The 21,476-nt window shown below is 46.8% G+C and overlaps 1 protein-coding gene across 4 annotated transcripts in view; it reads right to left on the bottom strand.

Moving 5' to 3' along the window:
* sema6a (sema domain, transmembrane domain (TM), and cytoplasmic domain, (semaphorin) 6A) overlaps positions 1 to 21,476 on the bottom strand; it is a 74,807-nt gene that overhangs the window by 6,181 nt on the left and 47,150 nt on the right. Inside the window, exons 11-20 of one of the 4 annotated variants that reach the window (XM_028996092.1) lie at positions 20,154 to 20,371; positions 19,296 to 19,427; positions 17,151 to 17,306; positions 14,917 to 15,090; positions 12,060 to 12,200; positions 11,047 to 11,124; positions 9,387 to 9,445; positions 9,097 to 9,117; positions 8,909 to 8,959; positions 6,127 to 6,285 (exon numbers count right to left, since the gene is read on the bottom strand). In XM_028996092.1, the coding sequence (XP_028851925.1) occupies positions 6,127 to 6,285; positions 8,909 to 8,959; positions 9,097 to 9,117; positions 9,387 to 9,445; positions 11,047 to 11,124; positions 12,060 to 12,200; positions 14,917 to 15,090; positions 17,151 to 17,306; positions 19,296 to 19,427; positions 20,154 to 20,371 (1,189 nt within the window). The remainder of the gene's footprint in view (positions 1 to 6,126; positions 6,286 to 8,908; positions 8,960 to 9,096; positions 9,118 to 9,386; positions 9,446 to 11,046; positions 11,125 to 12,059; positions 12,201 to 14,916; positions 15,091 to 17,150; positions 17,307 to 19,295; positions 19,428 to 20,153; positions 20,372 to 21,476) is intronic. The other 3 variants (XM_028996094.1, XM_028996093.1, XM_028996095.1) reach the window with 3 other exon arrangements.

Genomic DNA, 21,476 nt, shown 5'->3' with positions numbered 1-21,476 from the left:
CTTCCCTTTCCTCTCTTGGCGACCTTTACGCGAAGCACTTTTACTGTGGTTTCCTCGCATCCTTTACTCTTCCTCTTCTCTCTCTCCGCGGCACAGGGAAAGTTGAGGGATAAGGAGTTGTGAGTCAGATAGATTCCATACTTCATCCCGTACCCTGGGTGCCATCTTAGCGAAGGCTTCGGCTGCCAAGTGTGTGAAAACGCTTGACACCGCGCTTTGGCATTAGGCTGGCAATCCTGTGCTAATCCCCTTTCTTTTTGACCTTTTTCTCTCGAGCGGCGGCGTATCTCGGCGCGCCGCTCGGCTCCGGCGCGAGTTAGTGAGTGAGCGTGGCTTTGAGATGAAGGAGAAAATGAGCGCGAGAAAAGCTCCCCCGTTAAGAAAGAACCTCCCGGCGTCGCTCCCGACCACGCTTTGGACCGGAATGCTGCTCTTTTCACTACTTTTCCTTTTTATTTCCTTTCCTCACCGGGCTTGTCAGCCAGGTGAGAATCTGGCGTTGCACAAAAACACCAGATTCTGCACAAAAAGTATCGTAAGTTAAAAATAACGACCCACCGAATGCTCGGCTAGTCTGAATTCGGACTGTTAGCAACCGCTAATTCCAAAAGGGTGAAGCTCTGTTGCGACTCAAGACTGATTGTTGATGATAACTGTCCCATGATGCAATTTAGTGTTCTGTCAATTGGAAAACATTTTCCATGCGACCCCAAACTTTTGAAGGGTAGTGGTTGTCCAAAAGCCAGGCTGGAAACTGACGACACATTAAGGCCTTCGGTGCTGCTTCCTCACTGTGAAAAGGGTCATGACCTGAATTCACCTGTAGAATTGAGGAAATGAAGTCATTTTCAGGAACCTCACCACTCTGCTGTGATGTGGCGGTACTGAAGAGATCCATGCGTCGCGTTATAAAGACTTTCATTTGACAGCAATCCATTTAGCAGCAATGGGAGTAACCGGGGGTCTTTGTAGAACATCACAGAAGCATCTTAAGATCCCAAAGGGTTCCGCTATAGGATGAAAATAATGGGTCGTTTTACCCCATATGTGGCCTCCTAATTTTTCTTTGGCACTCTTAACACTTTCCTGTCACAACGACGGGGAGGGACGACTTAAAAAAGGCCCCGCCAGACCTTTGAAGTTACAAAGTCAAACAATTGACTTTATACATTAAAGATGGGGATCTTCAAAGCTGCTCCAGTCATAAAAGAGCAGCCAGATCTCCAGATGAGCGCAATGCAGCTTGGGGCTCCACCGCCCAGGAAGCTTTTCTTTTTAACAAGCTCCTTCCACAGGAAGCCGACCTCTTGTTTGTTTTCTCCCGCCACGACTCATCGTTCTTGATTTGTCTCAAAGTGGAGGACTTCGCGAACGGCCTAAAAATAACCCGAAAGAGTTCATTTCCTTACCGGCTCCATGTTCGTGTTCGGAGGCGAATCCAGACGCGGTTCCGCCCGAATTCCCCTCATTTACTACATGCACAACTCTCAAGTTTTTTTTTTTTCCTCAGCACCCCGGACGGTGTAATTCTGAGCGAAAGCGGCGTGTGAAAATGCGTAATTGGGGTTCGGCCCACACCGCCTGCTTTGTCTGTGGACACTTCAAAGCTCTCGTCACCTCGGGCTGGGCCTTTCAAGTGCTCCGAACCTCTGGCTGCAGAATTTAGAGGTCGCGTGTTTCTGCTGTCAGTTCTTGTAATCAGACAGCGACCCGTCCTAGGACCCATGTTTTTGGAAGAGGAAGTGTCTGAAGAGGACAGTGGTGGACAACGTACCAATAATAACACATTCAGACAGACATGGATTTTCTTGGTTCCTCACATAGAACCAAACATATTTCCATGTGGAGCTCCTGCATAAATGGCAGATAATAAAACCATTACCTTTGAAAAAAAAAATTCCATGACATTTAAATGTCAGCATATTTAAATATATTTCAGATAGAGAAAAAAGGACATTTTAATGGAAATTTGCTGTATATAGACATTTAAATTGGACACTTTGCTCTTCATTGATCGGTTTAATGTAGCATCTGGATAATAGCTACTGCAGACCACAAGGGGTCCATTTAAAATAACTATATTTCTCTATAACCGATAATTGTTATTGTTGTTATTATTATTATTTCAGTGAAATCAAGAGCTGGCTGTTTTTTTTATGGATTTCGTAGACGTTTCTCCTCACAGCTCATATCAAAAGGCACATAAAAGGCCTATTTTCCTCTAGCCACCAGGCAATCGTTCAACTAAACATTGTTAGAACTATGAAATTTGACCCAGGCACATTGATAATGATATACAATGAATATAATATTAAGCTCGCAGCATGGCAATTTTTCTTTCATTTTAGGGCTTTGACATCAACACTAATAACAACAACACTAGATGCTGCATACCTCATACCACACACACACACACACACACACACACACACACTGGCTTGGGCCTTTCATGCACGCGTTTGCTTTAATTAATTTACGACGTGGCATTTGCCGTCAGAGTCGGATGTGGCACCAGGGAAGCGTGTTCACTCGAGCGACGAGACGTGGCACGACACCGCCCAACCGGAGCGTCAGCGGCTCAGGGCCGCTCAACGCACACTCGTGATCTGGTGATTGAGGTCACGTACAGGCGTACAGTAGGGTTGGGGGCTTCGCCCCAACACTAAAGCAGTTTTTTTCTTGGTTCTGACTCATTTCCATTTTGAACACCAGCAGTAAAAATAATTCTGTTTGTGTCCCTTTTAACATCTAGATATGGTACACATGGCACAACTAGAGTGAATTGAGTCTAGTGGATAATATCTGCATTCTTCTGGTAAGGGTTTTCCTGGTTTGCCATCTTTTATTAAGAATCTTAAGAAATAAATGACTGATAAAACATTTTGGCAAGAGCTTCTGGCCATCTGCCACCGCAACTGAAATCTGCTGTGAAGCTGAAAATAAACAGCTGGATTAGTGACTGTATCCAGTTATAACACCATCATCATTTTTATATACTGACTACATCTGGCCGGTGTGGACTGGTCCATTAAACAAATGCTGAGCGAGAGCAGGGGGTGGGTGGAGCCTTCGAAGCGGCTGACTGCACCTTCACAACTTTGGCCGGTTTTAACCCCACCCGGGCGGTGGTTCTCATTGGCTAAGTTCTCATTGGCTGCTCGAGTGCAAACCCCGCCCCCAGCTGGTGGCTGACTGTAAAACCCAGCCAAGTGACGACCGGCTCCATTTCGCTTCACCCACCCCTAAACCCTCGCTAAGGCGATTGCCGGGTCCCTGGATGAGGTTTACTCCGCCATGCATGGCTGCTCTCCACTAGCTAATGGGACATTTATCAGTGCAGACATTATAACCGGAGAACAATGAAGAGACGTGGGGGACCCTGTCCCTGTCTCACGCTCCCCAGAGTTCTCTCATAATCAAACGGTAGTAGACACAGAGAGATGGCTGCAGAGGCTGGAAGGGAAGCTGGAAGGGTGACAGATTCCAATCTGCAGCGGGGGTGTCAGGGTAGACGGGGGGGGCAACAGGTAGAGGACGTCCGGTAAAATATGGTTAGTAACACGTTTTCACTACAGAAGGTACAGCCTTGGAACGTTCCAACGGGGAGGAGAGGTCCTCGGGAGGGGAGGCATCTCACAATGGCAGCAGATGGTGATGCTGGGTGGGGCTGGGAGGGGTCACAGGGAGAGGAAGCCCGGAGACAACAGCAGCAGCAGGAGAAGCAGAAGCAAAACAGTGACCAATGTACTGCGAAAACACGCACTCATACACACACCGCGGTCCCTCCTAAATCTCACGGGCAGGGTGGTACAAGACACTTCACCCTGAGTGTCCCCAGGGCGACTGTCCCTGTAACTACCGAATGCATGGCACTTTGGATGAGAGCGTCTGATTAAACGCTGTAAAATGTCAAATATAAGATTTTGCAAGCTTTTTGATGACTGCAAGGTTTCAAGTTTTGAGCAGTAACGTGTGACGTTACGTGTTGGTATCGTTCCCCTGCTTCGGGTGGACAAACTTGCAAGGATGCACAGAGTTCGAGTGGTTCTAGTGAAATTTGCACAAATCGTCTGATTACGGGGCTGATATAGTCACCTGCCCAAATGTGCATGGCACGTATATGCACACACACACGGGCCAGTGGTGGCCTAGCGGTTAAAGAATCGGCCCCGTAATCGGAAGGTTTGAATCCCGGTCCGTCAAGGTGCCACTGAGCAAAGCACCGTCCCCACACACTGCTCACCAAGGGTGATGGTTAAAAGCAGAGGGCACAGTTCGTTGTGCCACCGTGTGCTGTGCTGCAGTGTTTCACAATGACGATCACTTCACTTTCACACACGCGTTTTCTTCAGGGTCTTTGTGAGGACACAAGATTTTTCTACACGGCACCTAATTATTAACCATGTATGCAAATCTTTAGGCTCTATAATATAGAGGCTCCATAAGTATTAGCATAAATAACTGTAGTTTTTTCGAAATATTAAGGAATTCCTTTGAAATGAATACTGCACTCGCGCACACACTCACATACAAACACATGCAAACACAGGCATCGCATGCGCACTCACACGCCCATGCCACAGACGGGCGTGGTCTCGTGGTTGAATATGCATCAGTCGACATGCTCTGTATTCAGCTGCGCTAACGGCTGCAGAGATAACGGAGGTGCCTCGGACGTGCACGACACCTCGCCGCCAAACCTCCGAGAGTGCCGACAATCAATTACGCCGCTACACCGGGGTCACGCCCACAGCAGTACAACTCTCTGAGTCTCTCTCTCTCTCTCTCTCTCTCTCTCGCATGTCTTCATTCACACACCCTCATCCTCTCTCTCACTCCCTCGCCCCCCCTCCGGCGATCTTGTTTCGATTTCGAGCACATTGGTCACATGAAGTGATAACTTGTGAAGGCGCGAGTGCAGGAGCGGGGAGGGGAGGGCAGGGGAGGGGTCGTGGTGTGGGAGTTTATGAGACGGGACAATGGGGTGGAAGAGGGGACGCAGCCATGCGACACAAATCAAAACACCAGCACACAAGCATCAACGACCAGTGAAAAAGAAAAAAAAAGAAACAAAAGAGCCTCAGACACTGAAAAGAAGCTGCATGTCGTAAATAAATCAATCACAGGCCATGTCGAGGAAGCAGTTATCGTTCTGGCTCGAGCTGCGTTAACGTGCGCAAGACCTCTGCCACCATTGTGTCCGTCCTGCGAACAGGTACACCGCTTCCAGTGACCAGACAGATACTCCCTCCAACGGGTTCCGCCGAGCTGCGTGGAGCCACGCCCCACGCCCCTGTTACGTATTTAAATATAGTAAAGTGGTAATACATATATAATAATGTATTTATATAATACAATATAGAATAATATAATGGGTCTCATACTACAGGTTTAGAAAGTATTATAAGATGGACGATTGAGCCTAATGGGGTGGGCAATTCATGATAACCCCGATAACCTCCACCCATCTTACACGAATGACCTCGATGAATAACATGAAGGCCGGCTGCCTGAGTGGTGAATGAGGCGGAGCTAAAATTGGTTTCGGAAGAAAAGAAATTCCGGGAGCGAAATGGGATTAACGGCAGTAATGGCCACCGCACGTTCAAGCAGCGATTCGACTCTGCGACTGATCGGGCCTGCCATTGACCTACAAGGCGCCTCTGTAGCTGATCGGCGATCCATTTACAGCGGCAGCCCTCATATCTGGCTGCCGGAATGTGATATTCGTGGAGTCGGGGGGCATTTGGAAGAGGGGGCACGGAGCTGGACGGAATTTGTAACGGCGGGCTCGGTTTTGATACGAGGCGTACATCATTTTGAGCGCACGGCGATTTAACGCGCCGCGCCGCCGGCATGTGACCTTGAGGAGGTCAGCGTTCACGCCAGAAATAAATAAAAAAAAAAAAACAGGGCCAACGCGGTGTCAACGATGTGAGCGAGATTAGGCGAGGGGAGATAAATTTGAGGCCATCCTCCGCATTCGGACGGTAATAGCCCAGATATTGCTCTAGTCGGAGGACACTACGGACGTTGTTTAAATAAATATCGGTTCGGGAGTATCTGTGTCGGTCATCTGGAAGTGGAGGCACCGTAAATCTCCCCCGGCTTCATTCCAAGGCTTACCGCTGGCGTCCTGCTGGGTGTGGGCGGGCACGGCCACATACGGGCGGGTCTTATCGGAGGCCGTAGGCGGGGGTTCCTTTGCTTTTACCATTCCGCCGCGGCCCAGGGGTCCGGCCACCGAGGGTGGGGCCGTGGTGTGGACTGGGAAGATGGCGTGGCCTGCCAGACACAGCACAGGTTATACACCTTATACATTTTACGGTCAATTACGTGGCTTCAGTACGTGCTCTGCTCTAATTTCGGCGGCGTCAATACACAATCTTCTAATCATGGGGCAGTACAACCAATAGTTGAGGTGAGGTTACTCCTGGGCTGTCAAAATTAATGCGTTAATCGTTCCAATGAATTCATGAATGTTTAACACAATTACCACAGCTGCGCTCTGTTTACTTCCTATGTGGGGTCTGACCTATGACCCCCAGATGTGAAACTTATCCCAGCCAGATACAATCCATTAATCCCGATAATGGTAATTTAATGTTCATTTTTGATCTAGCTACATAGCTTCCAATCAAACGTAATTAATCATGATTCATTTGTACAGTTTTGTTTCGATTTACATTTACATTCAAAGTACCATCGAATGTTTGTGGTTAAAAGGTCAGAACCTCTGGACTCTAAAAATGCCCTCTAGTGGATGTGTCATTGTTAACATTGCTAACAACATAAATGTTGCTCAGGGTATGTAGATGGTGTTGTTTGTCCTTGTTTTCATATGTAAAGGGGGCATAATAGAGTCTTCATGCCACCGTCACCGCATTGTTCCACCAGTCCGTTCAAGGACGTCCCCCCACGACGCTCGTCTCTCGCTGCCTTTCGTTCCTCCCTCTCTTGCTTTTCTGTCTCTTCCCCGCCCCCCTCCCTTCTTTCTGCCTCTCCCTGTAGGGTTTGGGTTTGTAGCCCGTCGAAGGGAGCACGGGTCAGTCTAACCCACTCCCCTGGAGGGGGGTTTACCCTCCAACCGAAGGCTTTCACATTCAATGTCATTTAATTAAACCTGACGCCACACACTTATTTGTGTTCGTGGAGCACACAAATGCGTCATAACACGGCAGATGGAAAAAATTATATCTTGAATTAAAGACAATTTTCACGGTGGCACCATGGCGCTCAGGTCTTTCAGGAAACCCCCCCGCCGCGCCTGACCCACTTTCGTCGGCGTAACTCTGCTACTCCGGCCGGCCCGAGCGAGGGCCGCGGAGGCTGTACTTAGCACCTCGTGTCTTGATCGGGCGGTAAATAAAGGGCCGTTCCAGCGCTGGCCAGGATGGAGGCTCCGCTGCCGCCTCCCCCCGGCCTGTTAGGACCCATCATTAAACTGATTTATTTAAGGACGTGCCGTGGGCAGACAGATTAGCGTGACGGGGCTGTTTTATAATTCATCCTCCATTTGCCACGAGCCAGCGGCGCGCATATGGAGGAAGCACTGGCACCACCGGTTAGAAAAAGAAATGACAATAACGATAAAACGTCCTCGGTAGGTTTTCCCTTTAAACAAACAGACTAAGCGGAAAGCCTTCCGGGTAAGAATATACGTCGCTAAAGCGATAAATCATCCATGAGTACCGCCGGGACCCCCCTGTTTGCTCACGCCGCCATGTTCCCCGCGTTAACACTTCGGGGCTGCAGCTGACAGCTGATGCGGGGGGGTTCAGAGTAGCGAGCATCCATCCAGTGTTCAGACAAGCGCTTCACCACAGAGAAACGTGGACGAGAGCAAGTCCTTCACCGCACCGCATCGTGAAGTAAGGAAGTTAAAAAAAAAATGGTAAAATAGGTCTAATAGTTTATTGTTTAAGTAGATATCTCCTAAATGCATGTTGAACGGATTGTACTTATTCTTGCTGAGCAGAACATTCTAGGTTCATGGGCCAAATCCTTCAGAGGTCTGGCTGTTAAATGAGACGGTTTAGCCTAAAAATTGTACCAAAGCACAGTTCACAAACCATTTCAGTCATAAAGCCGCTTTATATTCAGGAAAATGCATTTTACAAGCACTTTCCTTGGCCAAGGCTTCCTTTGCAGAAATAGCCCCGTTCTGCATAAAACCAAGGCACTGAATTACGGGACACTTCGGGTCACGTCACATCTGCTCTTCAGATCTGTCCTCCGAAAGACTCGGCATGGACAACATTGCAGAAAACGTTCCCTCAACGTATTTTAACGTCTTTATTTTTGTTCAGATCTGCGTTTCAGTTTCTCTAGGTGAGGGGGCTACAGGAGACGCGAAGGGAGAAGGGGAGAGGTGCAAAAGGCCACCGAAGGGAGCAGAAGGGCGAGGTATAGTTTGTGCCGTTGTCTAGAGCGAATACAGGCACCAGTTTAGGGGGAAGTGAGTTGCTGAATTACTTTGTGTGTGTGTGTGTGTGTGTGTGTGTGTGTACCCGCGTCCACACTGGTGTACGTCTGCCCTTTGCGGTTTGTGTGCGATCAGCCGTGAGACCTGTCAGTGTGTGCGCTGTCTGTATGAGGCTGTGTGTTTCATGAATAATCTCCAGCTGCGCTCTCGGAGTTTAGCCTCTGTCAACATCCACCCTTCATTTGCATCCCGCTCCGGACCGACCAATTAGAAAAATCAAAAGGTCAGGTCCAATCGATGCGGCCTCGCTGGAAACACACCGCACCCTGAGAAGGGGCGGGGCGGATGTCTGTAGGGGTCGGTCAGGGTTTTTACTCGGGACACTGTGGGATAATGAGGGTCGGCTTTCTAGAGTGGGTTCTCTGCAGAACCCACTCGGCTGAGCAGAGGGAGGGGCAGGAGAAGAAATAAAGACCAACTGACCATGAGACAAGGCAGAAGAAATGTCATAACCAAGACGATTAGACAGAAAGTCTACAAGAAGGAGGGCGAAGGACGGGCAGCAGAAAAAAAGATATGTACGTTACATAGAGGAAAACATGAAGAATAAAATGTGTAATAAGAAAAAGAGTGATAGAGAGAGTAAGTCAACTCCCTCAGTACATACTCACCATTCAGGGCCACAAATGAGTCTAAAGAGAAGGAGAGTAAATCGTTAAAAGACACACACACACACACGTTCAATATAACTCATCCACCATACACCACGTAATACATAATACACATAATACACACACACACACACACACACACACACACAAACAGCCGTGAAGACTGCAATTTTACTCGGCTCTTGTGCCTCCATCAGATTCTAATAGACTCTCATTGAGTCTCAGACAATCAGACCTTGATTTAATGTGTGTGTGTGTGTGTGTGTGTGTGAGAGTGTGTGTGTGCTTACTTTGGCAGTCTCCCAGTCCATCTGTGTTTCCGTGCTCCACATCCTGCTCAAACGCCCATCTGCACAGACACACGCGGACAACGCAGTCAGAACACAGTGACACGACCGCACAAACTAACTACTGTATCAGAACACACGCGCGAATGCGATGGTCCGCGTGTGTCCAGCGTGCTGTAGGTAGGCCTGACACGCCCGGAGACCTCCGGCACCCCAGAGCCTGAGCAGCGAGGCACCAATCTGATTTTACCAAAATGAAATGACCAAAGAATATCGTAAAAGAGGTCTGCTTCCCACCCCCAGCCGACGACCTTTCATCGCTAAATAGTTGGATGACTGAGTGGTGTCCACAACTCATATAATAATAAACCTCATATAATACTCATATAATACTCACTCACATAATAGTCTACCGCTATGTACCATCCGACCTGTACAACTAATACAAACTGCAGCAGCACGACTGATCTTCAACCTTCGCCCCTCTGCTACGTTCCCTCCACTGGATCCCAGTAGCAAAGGACCAATGACAGCACAATGGCATCATAATCAGCACTCTGATGTGATATTATATAAGTGTCATGATTTAATGTTACACAGATGAATCTGCCGTTTTGCATGTTAACAACAGTTGTTATGATTCCCTAATATTTTGATTCCGGTACATTTGTCGAATTTTGCATAAACATTTTCAACATTTGAGGTTTGAGATTATTGTGTCAGATGTAATAAATCCGCCAGGAGTTGGAAAGTGGACCTTAGCGATGCCCCCTTTGGCAGCCGACTCCATGTGGGGAGGCCTGAGATGCGAGGGCGACTCTGTTTACCCACAAAACCAGAGCCGGACTTGTTCAGCATGTCGGCAAACTTGACATCATCACACAGACGGTGACATTTAACACAAAGGAGGCCCATGGGGCTCTGAGTTCGGGCGGAGTCGCCTCGCCGGCAGCAGCACGGCATGCACCATCACATGCTGAGCGCGGGAACAGGTATCTCACACACACACACACACATCATGTCTCTCTCTCTCTCTCTCTCTCACACATACACCCTGAAAAGGAAAAACTGTGCGTGGAAAACGGGGTGGCTGTTTTGACCGTCCCACCAGCTGTTTCACCGGAGACAAGGTAGCATCGGAAAGAGGACAACGGACAAATAATGAAAAAATAAAAGGAGCAGGTGGCGAGTGAGGTCGTCCACCTCCGTAAGCCCGCTCCTCCCTCAGAGGGCACAGCCAATCAGAGCAACCGCCGCACATCGACACAACACAAATAAAAAGGCTATAGGCCCAAATCCAAAAATCCATCAACTCGACGAGAAAATCCAGTCACGTCCAGCCATCCCAGGAGACTCCCAGCACAGACAAGACATTGAGGTTCTACACACATTTCACCTGTTCTGAGGAACGTAATGTGTGTCTTGTGACTTATCTACCTCATTGCCAAAAGAAGGTTTCCAAGCCTGAACTTAATACATAATCCTCAATAAAAACTTCTGGTCAACAAGCAGCGCCAAATTCTTCCCAGGCATTAATCGGCTCTCAGAGGGGGTATACAGATGCACTCAAGAGCGCACAGATTTACAGTACTCACATAAACGCATACACATATAGACGTGTGCGTGCACATAAATGCACATAGACATAAACAAATACACGTACTTTGTCTTGTGCAGCAGTGCCTTGCAGGCTCCATCCGAAACCCAGCCGCAGTACGGATCTCTGGAGGCGATGCAGGCCCTAGGCAAAATGCATTTTGTGGCTTATACAATTGATCAAAAATTTTCTATGTCAAATTACGTTAGCTAATTAACAAAAACAATTATAATAGGAGTTTTGTTATTAGGAGTTCGGCAGTTATGTTAGTAAAGAATAGTAAAGAAATGATGGTTATGGTCATTCAGTCATCTACCAATAGAAAATATGAGGCCAGGAGTGACACTGAAAAAAAAAAACGTTCCCCCCACACGTTCATCTCAGCTCACGGCGAGATAAGAAGACGAGTAATAAATTGCAGCGTGTGCCCTGCTTCCCTGGCGAACCTGATGAAATCCCAGCCAGCACTGCTGTAAGACAGCGTCTAACAGCTGATCTGGGACCAGCCTCCCTGCCCGGTTCACCAGACAAGGGTGGAAGGGATGGACGGACCCTGGACACGCTACTGGAAGGACTGGAAAGGAGGACGTCTCCACTTAGTCAGCTTCGTGTATGGACCGAAGGGCAGGGAAGGCGGAGCTGAAGGACGTACAGCTGTGATCGGGCCTAAAAAGTCCCGACCCAACAAGTACAGCTTTTTAAAAGTATGGCGTTCTTTACGCATGTTACGAGCGCTAGACTAAGAGGGAAGGGTAATGTGAGGGGAGATGAGGGTTAGCCTCCGTTTCACCTCCTCAGCATCCATTTTCGCATCTGTCTCGCAATGACGATGGGGGTCGAGATTTGCAAATCAAATTAACGTTTCATTAAAAATGTAAATTTAATAAAACATTTAATTAACAACATGCGAAACACAAATTTACAAGCAGCAAATGATACGAAATTAGAGGTAGGGCGGACAGAGGCTGAATCTCAGTGCTTTTAATCATTTAAAAGAATTAAAAAGTTCTGTACGCTTACACATAACAGCACGGTGTATTAAAGGTCACCGCGAATGAAAGAGAAGGAACGAAACGTACTTTTTGCACTTCCCGTGCCGCTCGCAGCGGGACAGGGGCACTTTGACCACACAGGAGGTGAAGGCGACGTAGATGGAGTGGCTGGCCCGGTCCACCTGCATGCCCATGATGCGCTTGTCCTCCACGCCCTCGACGCTGCACCTGCAGAGACAGAGGAACGCGTCCCTGGTCAGCATGCCGGTCCACGGGACCCTTTCCCTCCATGATGGCCACGTGGGGTCCAGGGAATCTTCTTTTCACACGCGGGCCAGATGGATGCCGTAGCGGGTGGTGGAAACAAAAGACTTTGCGGCTCTCTGCCCAGTCGCCAGGGACCAGAACACCAGAACCTGGACATGCTAGTGAACCCTGAGGACAATGCAGACCGCGACAGGACAACAAATGCGGCTACAAACCAGCTAAAGCTGTCAGACACCAATCCTGGATACTGGTTGTAACAACAGGATTGTCCTCTCCCAACTCAGAAAATATTTGGTATCGCCCACACACGAGCATCTCAGCACTCAACCATTTTGTGCCATTTTTGTTTGCCCCAGGCCAGTATGAAAAATCCATAAATCTCTGGCCTAGCTCAAGTCTCCGCCCTGAAATGCCATTTATACTGTAAAACCACCCAGAACAAGCATTCGTATGGTTGTGCCAATACGACGAAACACGATACATTTCAGAATAAAGCCGTCACATTCTGTTGCCTGCACAAAATAATTATACTTAATGCACTCAAGGTCAATTTCACAGTGGATCAGTACACCAGTGTATTATTGTAATAACAGTTTAACATGTAATTACGTATTTGTAGTATATAGTCTAAGGTATTTAGAACGGATGTGGAAGAGAAGAGAAAAATGTCCTGTTTGCGTCCATGTTTTTTTTGCACCTGTGACAAGTTGCCAAAGTTCCACTGCAACTGTTCCCAGGGTGCCAGCCCCCCCTGTCAATATAAAGAAGTGCAATCGAATGTGCCAATTAGTAAAAGACAGAATTATCTATGTGATCCCTGCCCCAGTGTGACAGAACAAAAGGCTGGAAAGGAACAGTTTAAACGAACAGTCTGTGGATTCTAAGCAGCACGAAAATCATCCAGTTTTTCTCGGGTCATTTTAGCTGTTTGTCGTAAGCCGTGAGCTCTCAATGTCAACGACTTATAATTACACAACAAACTAATTGGTAGAACTCCATCTTTAAATCTAGAGGGTGCTCCATAAAAGCGGGGTTTCATGGTTAAGCAAGAGGAAACGAAGAACAGCCTTGGGTTTCATTTGTCCACATAACCAAAAAAACTTGTTTTGTAGAATCTTTGTGTGCGTTTGTGCATGATCATACCTATGCGTGTGCACATTTGCCGCTGTATGTTTCTCTGTGTATTGCACTGTAATGTTTCTGTGACTTATGTCTTTACTGACTGCTTGTTAGTTAGTTAACTCCCTGAAATATGCCCAGGGAAGAGAGACTAGGTTCCTCCAGACTGCAGTACCTCCGGACCCCGCCACAGAGGAAAAACTACACCCACCGTAACTGAAACCATGACCCCCCACACCCACTATGCGATGGAGTTGATCATAGGGGCCCAGAGAGACTGGACCTGATGTGGCAGCAGAGGTTGCATCAAGACTAATATAGTCCAGCAAATGATCTCTATACTGGTTGTTTTTTTTAGATTATTTGTATTTCTTATGCAGTTTCTTAGTAATGCATAAGGTGCCAAAAGCCATGTGGATTGTATTGTTTTCCATGGTGACACCATCTAGGTTGAGTGAAGTTGACTGAAGTTGAGACTGGAATGGTACATTCCAGTAAATCTTCACAGATCCTGCACCAGGGCGTATCGCCCTGACAGTGTGAGTAGTTGTGTGTAGACGTAAAACCCATCTTGAACATCCTTTGTCCTGTATAGTGAACAATTATATTTATTGTTGATTGGCATTTCTAGTCAATTTAAATGTTGTAAACAAATCTGAGAGCAGAAATTGTGGCCTGAGCTGACTGATTTAGCAATACAAAGGGAGATTTTGGAATATTTTGGATATTTTAGACAATAACTTAAGTTTTAAATTAAGGAATTGAGAAACTGTATGTTTCTTTTCCTGAAATATAAAAATATTTAATATTAGGGTGCATGACCCTGTGTCCTTTTGTTCCTATGCTGTCCCCTTTGTTTTCTTAGCTCATGATGTCGCTACTTCATGATGCTGTCAGTGGACATCATAAACATGTGGACCGCTTCCACACCAAAATCCAACATGGATTACCATTATTCTGAAACTGACATTTGCACAGTCCTCATGTTCCATAAAAACCATACCAGGTTTTTCCTCAGCAAAGACGCTCATGATGAGATGAAGACATCAGAACAGAGTTTCATCCTCCCTTCCTCCAAACATTGCCACCTCCCAACCTTTCACCTGAACGTCAGCCGTCGTTTATTCTTATGTTCTCACCAACTTAATGAAAGGAACCTCAAAGGAAAAGGGTGGGTGGAGGCAATGACTGGGTGAGCCAGAGCTCAGCGAGACCCACACAGCTACTGGGGCAGTGCGAGATGGAAAGAAAGATATCACCTCAGGCCTGGTTCAAACACACAAAAGGGACTTCTTCGTCTCTGCTTTCTTTAATCAGGCGGCTGTTTGGAAGAGCAGCGCTCTGTGGTCGAGGGGGGGGGGGGGGGGGGAGGGGGGAGGTTGAGGTTCGGGGTGGGTGCCCGGCCACAGAAGCCCCTGCAGTGCTCGCTCTTTAATTTGCTCCTGACCACAAATGGACATGCGGCTGAAACCCGATAAAACCCCTGGAACATGAACAAGAGTGAAGAGAGAGAGAGAGAGAGAGAGAGAGAGAGAGAGAGTGCTGATGGGGTACACACTTTTCTGGGTTGTAGACATTGAGCTCCTCCAGGAACAGGCTGTCGTTCAGGAGTCCGTTGCTTATCCTGGCCAGGAACTTGAGGATGATCCCCCGCTCTGAGCCCAAGAATACCACCGTGTGGTTCCCGTACGGCCCCGCCGCACTATCCACCACGATCCGGGTCAGCCGGTACCTGGAACGTGGACAGAGAACATGCCACTGGTTGAGACGGAACTGGATGAGACCCCGCCCCGCCCAGATGCGTTAATTAAGTCTTCTTCTTGTTACCCACAAATTGAACATCTGGATGCCTCCCACACGGAGGAATTAGAGCATTATCTGGCAACTGGCACTCCAATTACCGCGAGAATCTTGTCCTTAATCAAACGTATGTGGACTGTGTAAAGTGGTATGCAAATACATTTTCAAGGTAATTAAATCCAAAAGGATTCAGAGTGGTAAGCAAATGCATTTTCAAGGTAATTAAATCCAAATATATATATATATATATATTTATAATCCCAGAATTCTTTTAATCTTCGCAGCGCCCACCCCCGTCCAGAGTCTTTAAAGTGGTGGGAGATTAATCCACTCTCGGAGCATTAGCAGGCTACTCCAAAAATACGTTCTTTAAACAAAATGTGCCATCAATCAGTCTGGCTTGACTGGAGTGAGCTTGTTTAAACCCTCCACCCACCCAGCCCTCCACCAGAAATAAAAAAACACAAAAAAACACAAAGACAGAGGAGGGGTTCTAACAGCGTTACGTCTGACGGGAACATCTGCTTTTATGCTCACCCTTTCTTCTGAAATAAGGAGCTCGGAGGCGTATCTCGGCTAACAGTTTGTGCCCAGCAGGGTCCTATTCTTGCACTATTTGAAAATGGACTCCATTGTTCTAATTTGGACGGGAAAGGGGGGAAAAATAAGACGAAACGAGGGGAGGGGGCGCTGATGAAAGGAAAGCTGGAATTCAGACATCTTCCTTTAGGCTGCAGAGGAGAGAAACGACTCCTTACCAATTCTGCTTGGAGCCAGCTTCCTGCGTCAATGACACTCTTTGTATGGAATGTGCGAAACAGACACCCAGGGACCTTTTCCTACATGTGACACGTTTATTTCCAGCAGTGGAATCACGGTTCGAGTTCAGCTAACTAACACCGAGTTATAGGTTTATATAAATGGTAAAGCATCACGATCAGGAAATTTGTGGGAATTGCCAAGATGCAAAAAAAAAAAAAACAGACGACCACAAAGTCCCAGGTTTAAAACCCGATTTACTACCATTGTGTCCCTGAGCAAGACACTTAACCCTGAGTGTCTCCAGGGGGGGACTGTCCCTGATTGTAAGTCGTCTGATAAATTTCATAAATGTAAATGTTGTAAATACTTTCAAATTTATAGAGAAAAAAGGTGGCCAGTGTAAAACTTTATTCAAAAATGTAAAGAAATGTAAAGAAACATATTTTATGTAAATGGTGTCAAGATTTTGTGGCATGCAAAATATCTGGCCAAGGTGCCAACGAGCTTCAGCCAATGAGAGTGCAGGAATGGCAGGGGACCTCCAACTGTCGCTATAGCAGAAATAATCCGGGCAAAATCCACGTGTGCCAATTCATTCCTTCGCCCATAGACCTTCCTTTTTCTTTTGAACTCGGAGGCACAGTTTCAAAGAGTGTGGCACCATTTCGCAGGTCCATTCCCTCATATTTGTTGTGGGGATCCAATATACAGTAACCTCCTCCCTCGGGGATCAGGAAATCATAATGCTACTTAACTAAAATCCCAGCATCCTAAATCCACGGGAGATCTTTTTAAAATCTTCTGCGCCTGCACATTTTTTCATTGAAGCCTGAAAACAAGACAAAATGATCCCATAATATCTCACCAGAAACAAAAAACGGAAGTAGAGGATTACACCCAGGGGATTATTCTGCCCATTGAGACATACAGTATGTGATTTGGGGGCTATATAAAAAAATAAATGTTGTTGTTGTTGATTTAAAAAAATGAATAAATCCTTAACGACAATGGCGCACACTTTGTTTTCAGATGCCTCTCAGGTTCAGTGTGTTATTCACCTTCCAGTTCGTGTGGATCGCTACTGTAACCGTATCTAAACCCCAGTGAGCAAAGCCGATATGTTCAAACCCACAGAGGTCCCATCTAAATATTAATAAAGGTCTTGAAGCATATAAAAGGCACATAAATAAATTAACACACGGGATTACAGTGAGGTAGCGCTATACTCACCGGACCATCGTTTTAAGGAACCAGGGCCGGTGTGCGATGGAGGCCACGGCTTCGTCCATCAGAGGATGCACCTTAATGAAATTTAACGTGTCGTCGGGAAACTCGTTGGACACCTTGTACCTTTCCAGCAATGGAGTCCCAGCGCAGGAGCCAGGCCTGCCAGAAAACACAGTTTTAGTCACTTACATAGAAATTCTGAGTATTATCCATGACTATTTTAGTCTAATTTTAGTCAACGAGAACTGATGATATTTTAGTCCAGTTTTAGTCAATAAAAATTGCATTTTAACTCATCAATATAGTACAAGTACCTAGAAGAACGTACAAAAACAACATTTTCTTTTAGTCAAACCCATTTCACAATTAAAACAAGGTTATCTTATTATTATAATTTTGTTACCTTATAGACTCTAGAACAATCTACATTAATTCCAGACATGGAAGACACTTTTCAACCACACGTTCTGATTTCTTTTCCTCATTATTGTAAAGAAAGAGCATCCAAAGATCAATGCTGCGACTGTGTGTTGCAGAAGTGATGTCTCAGGATGGGAGACACAGAAAAGGTGGTGCTAGTAGCCTAGCCTATGAACCAGAAGACCCGGGTTCAAATCCCGCTTACTACCATTGTGTCCCTGAGCAAGACACTTAACCCTGAGTTGCTCTAGGGGGGGACTGTCCCTGTAACTACTGATTGTAAGTCACTGGATGAGTGCATCTGATAAATGCTGCAAATGTAAAACAGAAATACTGCATAAAAATAATAATGCGATTAAACAAAAGGAAATAACGTCTAGTCTCATTTTTGTCAACAAATATGAAGAGACATTTTAGTATAGTTTTTATTTTGTAAACCATATTTAGTCTTGTTTTTATTCGTCAATAATATTACATAATATATTTCACTATATTTATTGTCACCTGACCAGCATTTACGTTGAGTCTCGTATTCATCACATCAAAAAGGTTAGTTCTACGAAGATATTTCACCATTAAATTTGTTGATGAACACAACACTAGCTGTCAGTCATCCATATAGGCCCCGCCCATTTTAAAGGGGGCTTCAATATACAACTATACAATATACAACTAGCAAGCAGCCCTCTCTTCTTTTAATCACATGCTATGTCTGTTACAGTGCCATGAAAACTGGGCCTGTAATGCAAAGTGCGGTAGCCATCTTTGCTTCATCTCTGCGGTTGGGGGGGGTGGGCTTCCACATCCCAGCTGTGCCCACTAGGTGCCTGTAGGATCATAATTAGCTTGTGGAGCATTACAACGGAGGGGTGGTGTGTCTCAGGGACACTCCCCATCAACAGAATACCAAGGATTGCTGTCAAAGGGGCGTCTTCGCAGTCCCTGCATCGGGCATGCTTTTACAGAAGCAAAAAAACTGAAACTTAACCACTGGTAACTGAGAAGGTCCAATTGGGGCAAAACAAGTTGGAAAATGTGTTTACATTTACATTTATGGCATTTAAAAGACACTCTTATCCAGAAGAGTGACAGGCAAAGTCCCCCCTGGACACTCAGGGACACCATGGTAGTAAGTGGGGTTTGAAACCGTGACTTTGTGGTCTTCTGGTTCACAGGCCACTGCAACCCAAAAATGGCAATGACAATGCACATCATTAAAGAAGCATGCATGATTGGAAGAGAATTCCGGTGCATGTTTCATCAATTCTCTGGACTTTTCGTCCCATTTGTTTCCACTGTCGGTGAAGCCGCCGAGGCTGCCGCGTGCACGCGCCGCTCCGCTCCACCAACGGAGCAAGACCTGCCTTCTGTTCGCTGATTGCCTTCTCCGCGCACGAGGCGCGGAGAATAAAACGCGGCTACGTGCCTCAGATCTCATTAGCACGTGACCCCGCGCCGCGCAAACACATCATTTCATGGTAATGAGTGGGGCGGCGATATCCTGTTGCTCCTGTCATCAGACAGCCATATGGAGCCGCGTGCCGCCTGCCACAGCGCTTCAGAAGATGCAAACATATATTTATTTATTTGCTGACTCAATTTCAGGAGGTAAAGTGAATAAGCGAGGGAGGCACTTGCGACATGATTAGAGAAAGTCGGAGGCCGATATGGATCGAGGTTGCTGGTTTTGTCTTTGTTATGTGTGTAGGGTCTTTGCGTGGACGTCACCTGGGCCTGGGCACCCTCTCCTCAGGAACCGGCGTCCAGGTGGAGTCGGGAGACTTCTGCTCTTTGAAACGGCCGGTGAAGGTGGCTGCCACCTCCGCCATGTCGTAAGCGCAGACCGCCGAGCCGGGGATACTAGAACACACGCGCGCGCACACACACACACACACACACGCACGAGAAAAAAAAAAAAAAATCAAAACTCATTTTCTCGGTGAGAGATGAGGAGCACAGTGTCTCCGGGACCGAATCAGGCCTCTCTCTCATCTCTTCCAGCTGCATCGCCGACGGTCTGGCACAACGGCAGGACTGTGGCGTCCACAGAAGCGCGATTTTGCACGCGATAAATCAGAGTAACAGTGCCAGGCGCTCCAGGAGCCTCCTCTTAAATGGCCGTTTAATAAACGGAACCAGTGCAGCTGCTCCTTCCAGTCCATGCATGATGTGTGTGTGTGTGTGTGTGTGTGTGTGTGTTGTGAGCGTCGTAGGTTCTCCACAATTAAACGCTGTGCATCGACCTTATTGAAATTCCCAGCGAGGATCTGCCAGCCGCTCGCATGTATTTTCAACGGCCATTAAACAAGCTCAATTGCGCCGTCAAACGGAATTCTCTTATCTCCTTAAAAAAGGGAGAACTGGCAAATGCTGAGCGCTCCGCCTGTGCTTTGTAATTCTAATTACGTTTTAAAACAGTCTCCATTGCCCCGTATGAATAACACACCAGAGAGACAGAGACAGGTAGACAGACGGAGGTGTCCACTCTACCTGAGGACCAAAATTAACAAAAAACTTTGGAAATAAAATGAGAAATTTTGGCGTTGGATGTGTTTTTCTGAAGTGTTTGTTGGATCAGAGCACTACCTGTTGTAGGGGGTGGAGAACGTTGCCATGATGACGTCACGGCCACTGATGTGGATGACGTCCGTGACGGCCTGTAGGATGTTGAAATAGAAGTGGGAGTCTCCAGGGATGGAGCAGTTGAGCCTGGTCTTCAGGAAGGACGTCCACTGCTTCTCCAGGACCCGGGGCGAGCCGCCGCGGTCGTTCTTGCAGACCCGCGCCACGCGTGGAAACACCACCTGACACAAACACACCTGCTCAACACATCTGCTGCGAGCCAATCCCAGCGGAGAAGCAGCACGTGCGCCCATATGGACGCCAGTCGAACCCATCACAGCAGCTGGACTAAGGCTCCCTGTACTTAAAAAATACGGACGTCCGTTTCAAAGGTTATACATAGAGTACTAGACCATATATATGCTGTTGTTCTTTTCCTCAAAATACATGGTGTCATCTTACATTCATGGTCTAGAAAATAAAACGTGCTTAATCGGGGCCGACAAAATTAGCATGTTAATCCATGTGATTTTATATATTTTTACAGAGCTTATATATATGTGTGTGTGTGTGTGTGTGTGTGTGTGTGTGTGTGTGTGTGTGTGTGTGTGTGTGTGTGTGTGTGTTTAACATGTTAAACTGCAGAGAGTGTAGGCACAACCAGGTTTTTGGTCACTGTTAATTAATTGTGATTAACTCTATATTCAACATTTATGCTGTTCAGAATACAAAGTGACATCATCTAGAGGTCACCAACTTTTCACCATCTGACACAACATTTCTTCGTAAAGTTCCGCTATATCTTCCTCACGACTATGTTGCTATACTGGGTATAATGTTCAGAGCCACAAGTTTGCATCAATTTTACGAAAAAGTATCAGGCAAAGACTGATCTACTTCTCCGTCTTTAAAGCTGAGCACAAATACGGAAAAATACGAACAGGCCTACGAGTCTAAGCATAATAACAGGGTTTCTGTGAGCGTGTGTAGCCCATCCAAGGTCATCTGCGAACCTCGTATCGTGAGTACCAGCGTGGAGCGACAGTTGATGCCGCTTCGCATCCGAGCACGAGTGCCACAGTTCCTCCGCTAATGAGCGCTCGCTAACCTTGCCTGCCTCCCTGCGCCGCGGATAATCTAACTGCATTACCATAATGCCGGCTCCGCCGCACCGCGCCTCCCCTGGGCCTTAAAGCTACAATGTAGGCTGGACTCGAGTTGTATTTCCCCCCTTTACTTTCTATTTCATTCTGACAACAAAGAAAAATGCCTTCTGGCCGCTACAGTCGTTTAAATTAAGTTGGAGAAGGATATTTTGGTCTTTAAATTGACATCCCAGGCGGCTTC

This window comes from Denticeps clupeoides, chromosome 11, assembly GCF_900700375.1.
Source record: "Denticeps clupeoides chromosome 11, fDenClu1.1, whole genome shotgun sequence".
Lineage (NCBI taxonomy): Eukaryota > Metazoa > Chordata > Actinopteri > Clupeiformes > Denticipitidae > Denticeps > Denticeps clupeoides.
The sequence above is the reverse complement of the archived record's forward strand: the minus strand, read 5'-3'. Positions and strand labels throughout refer to the sequence as shown.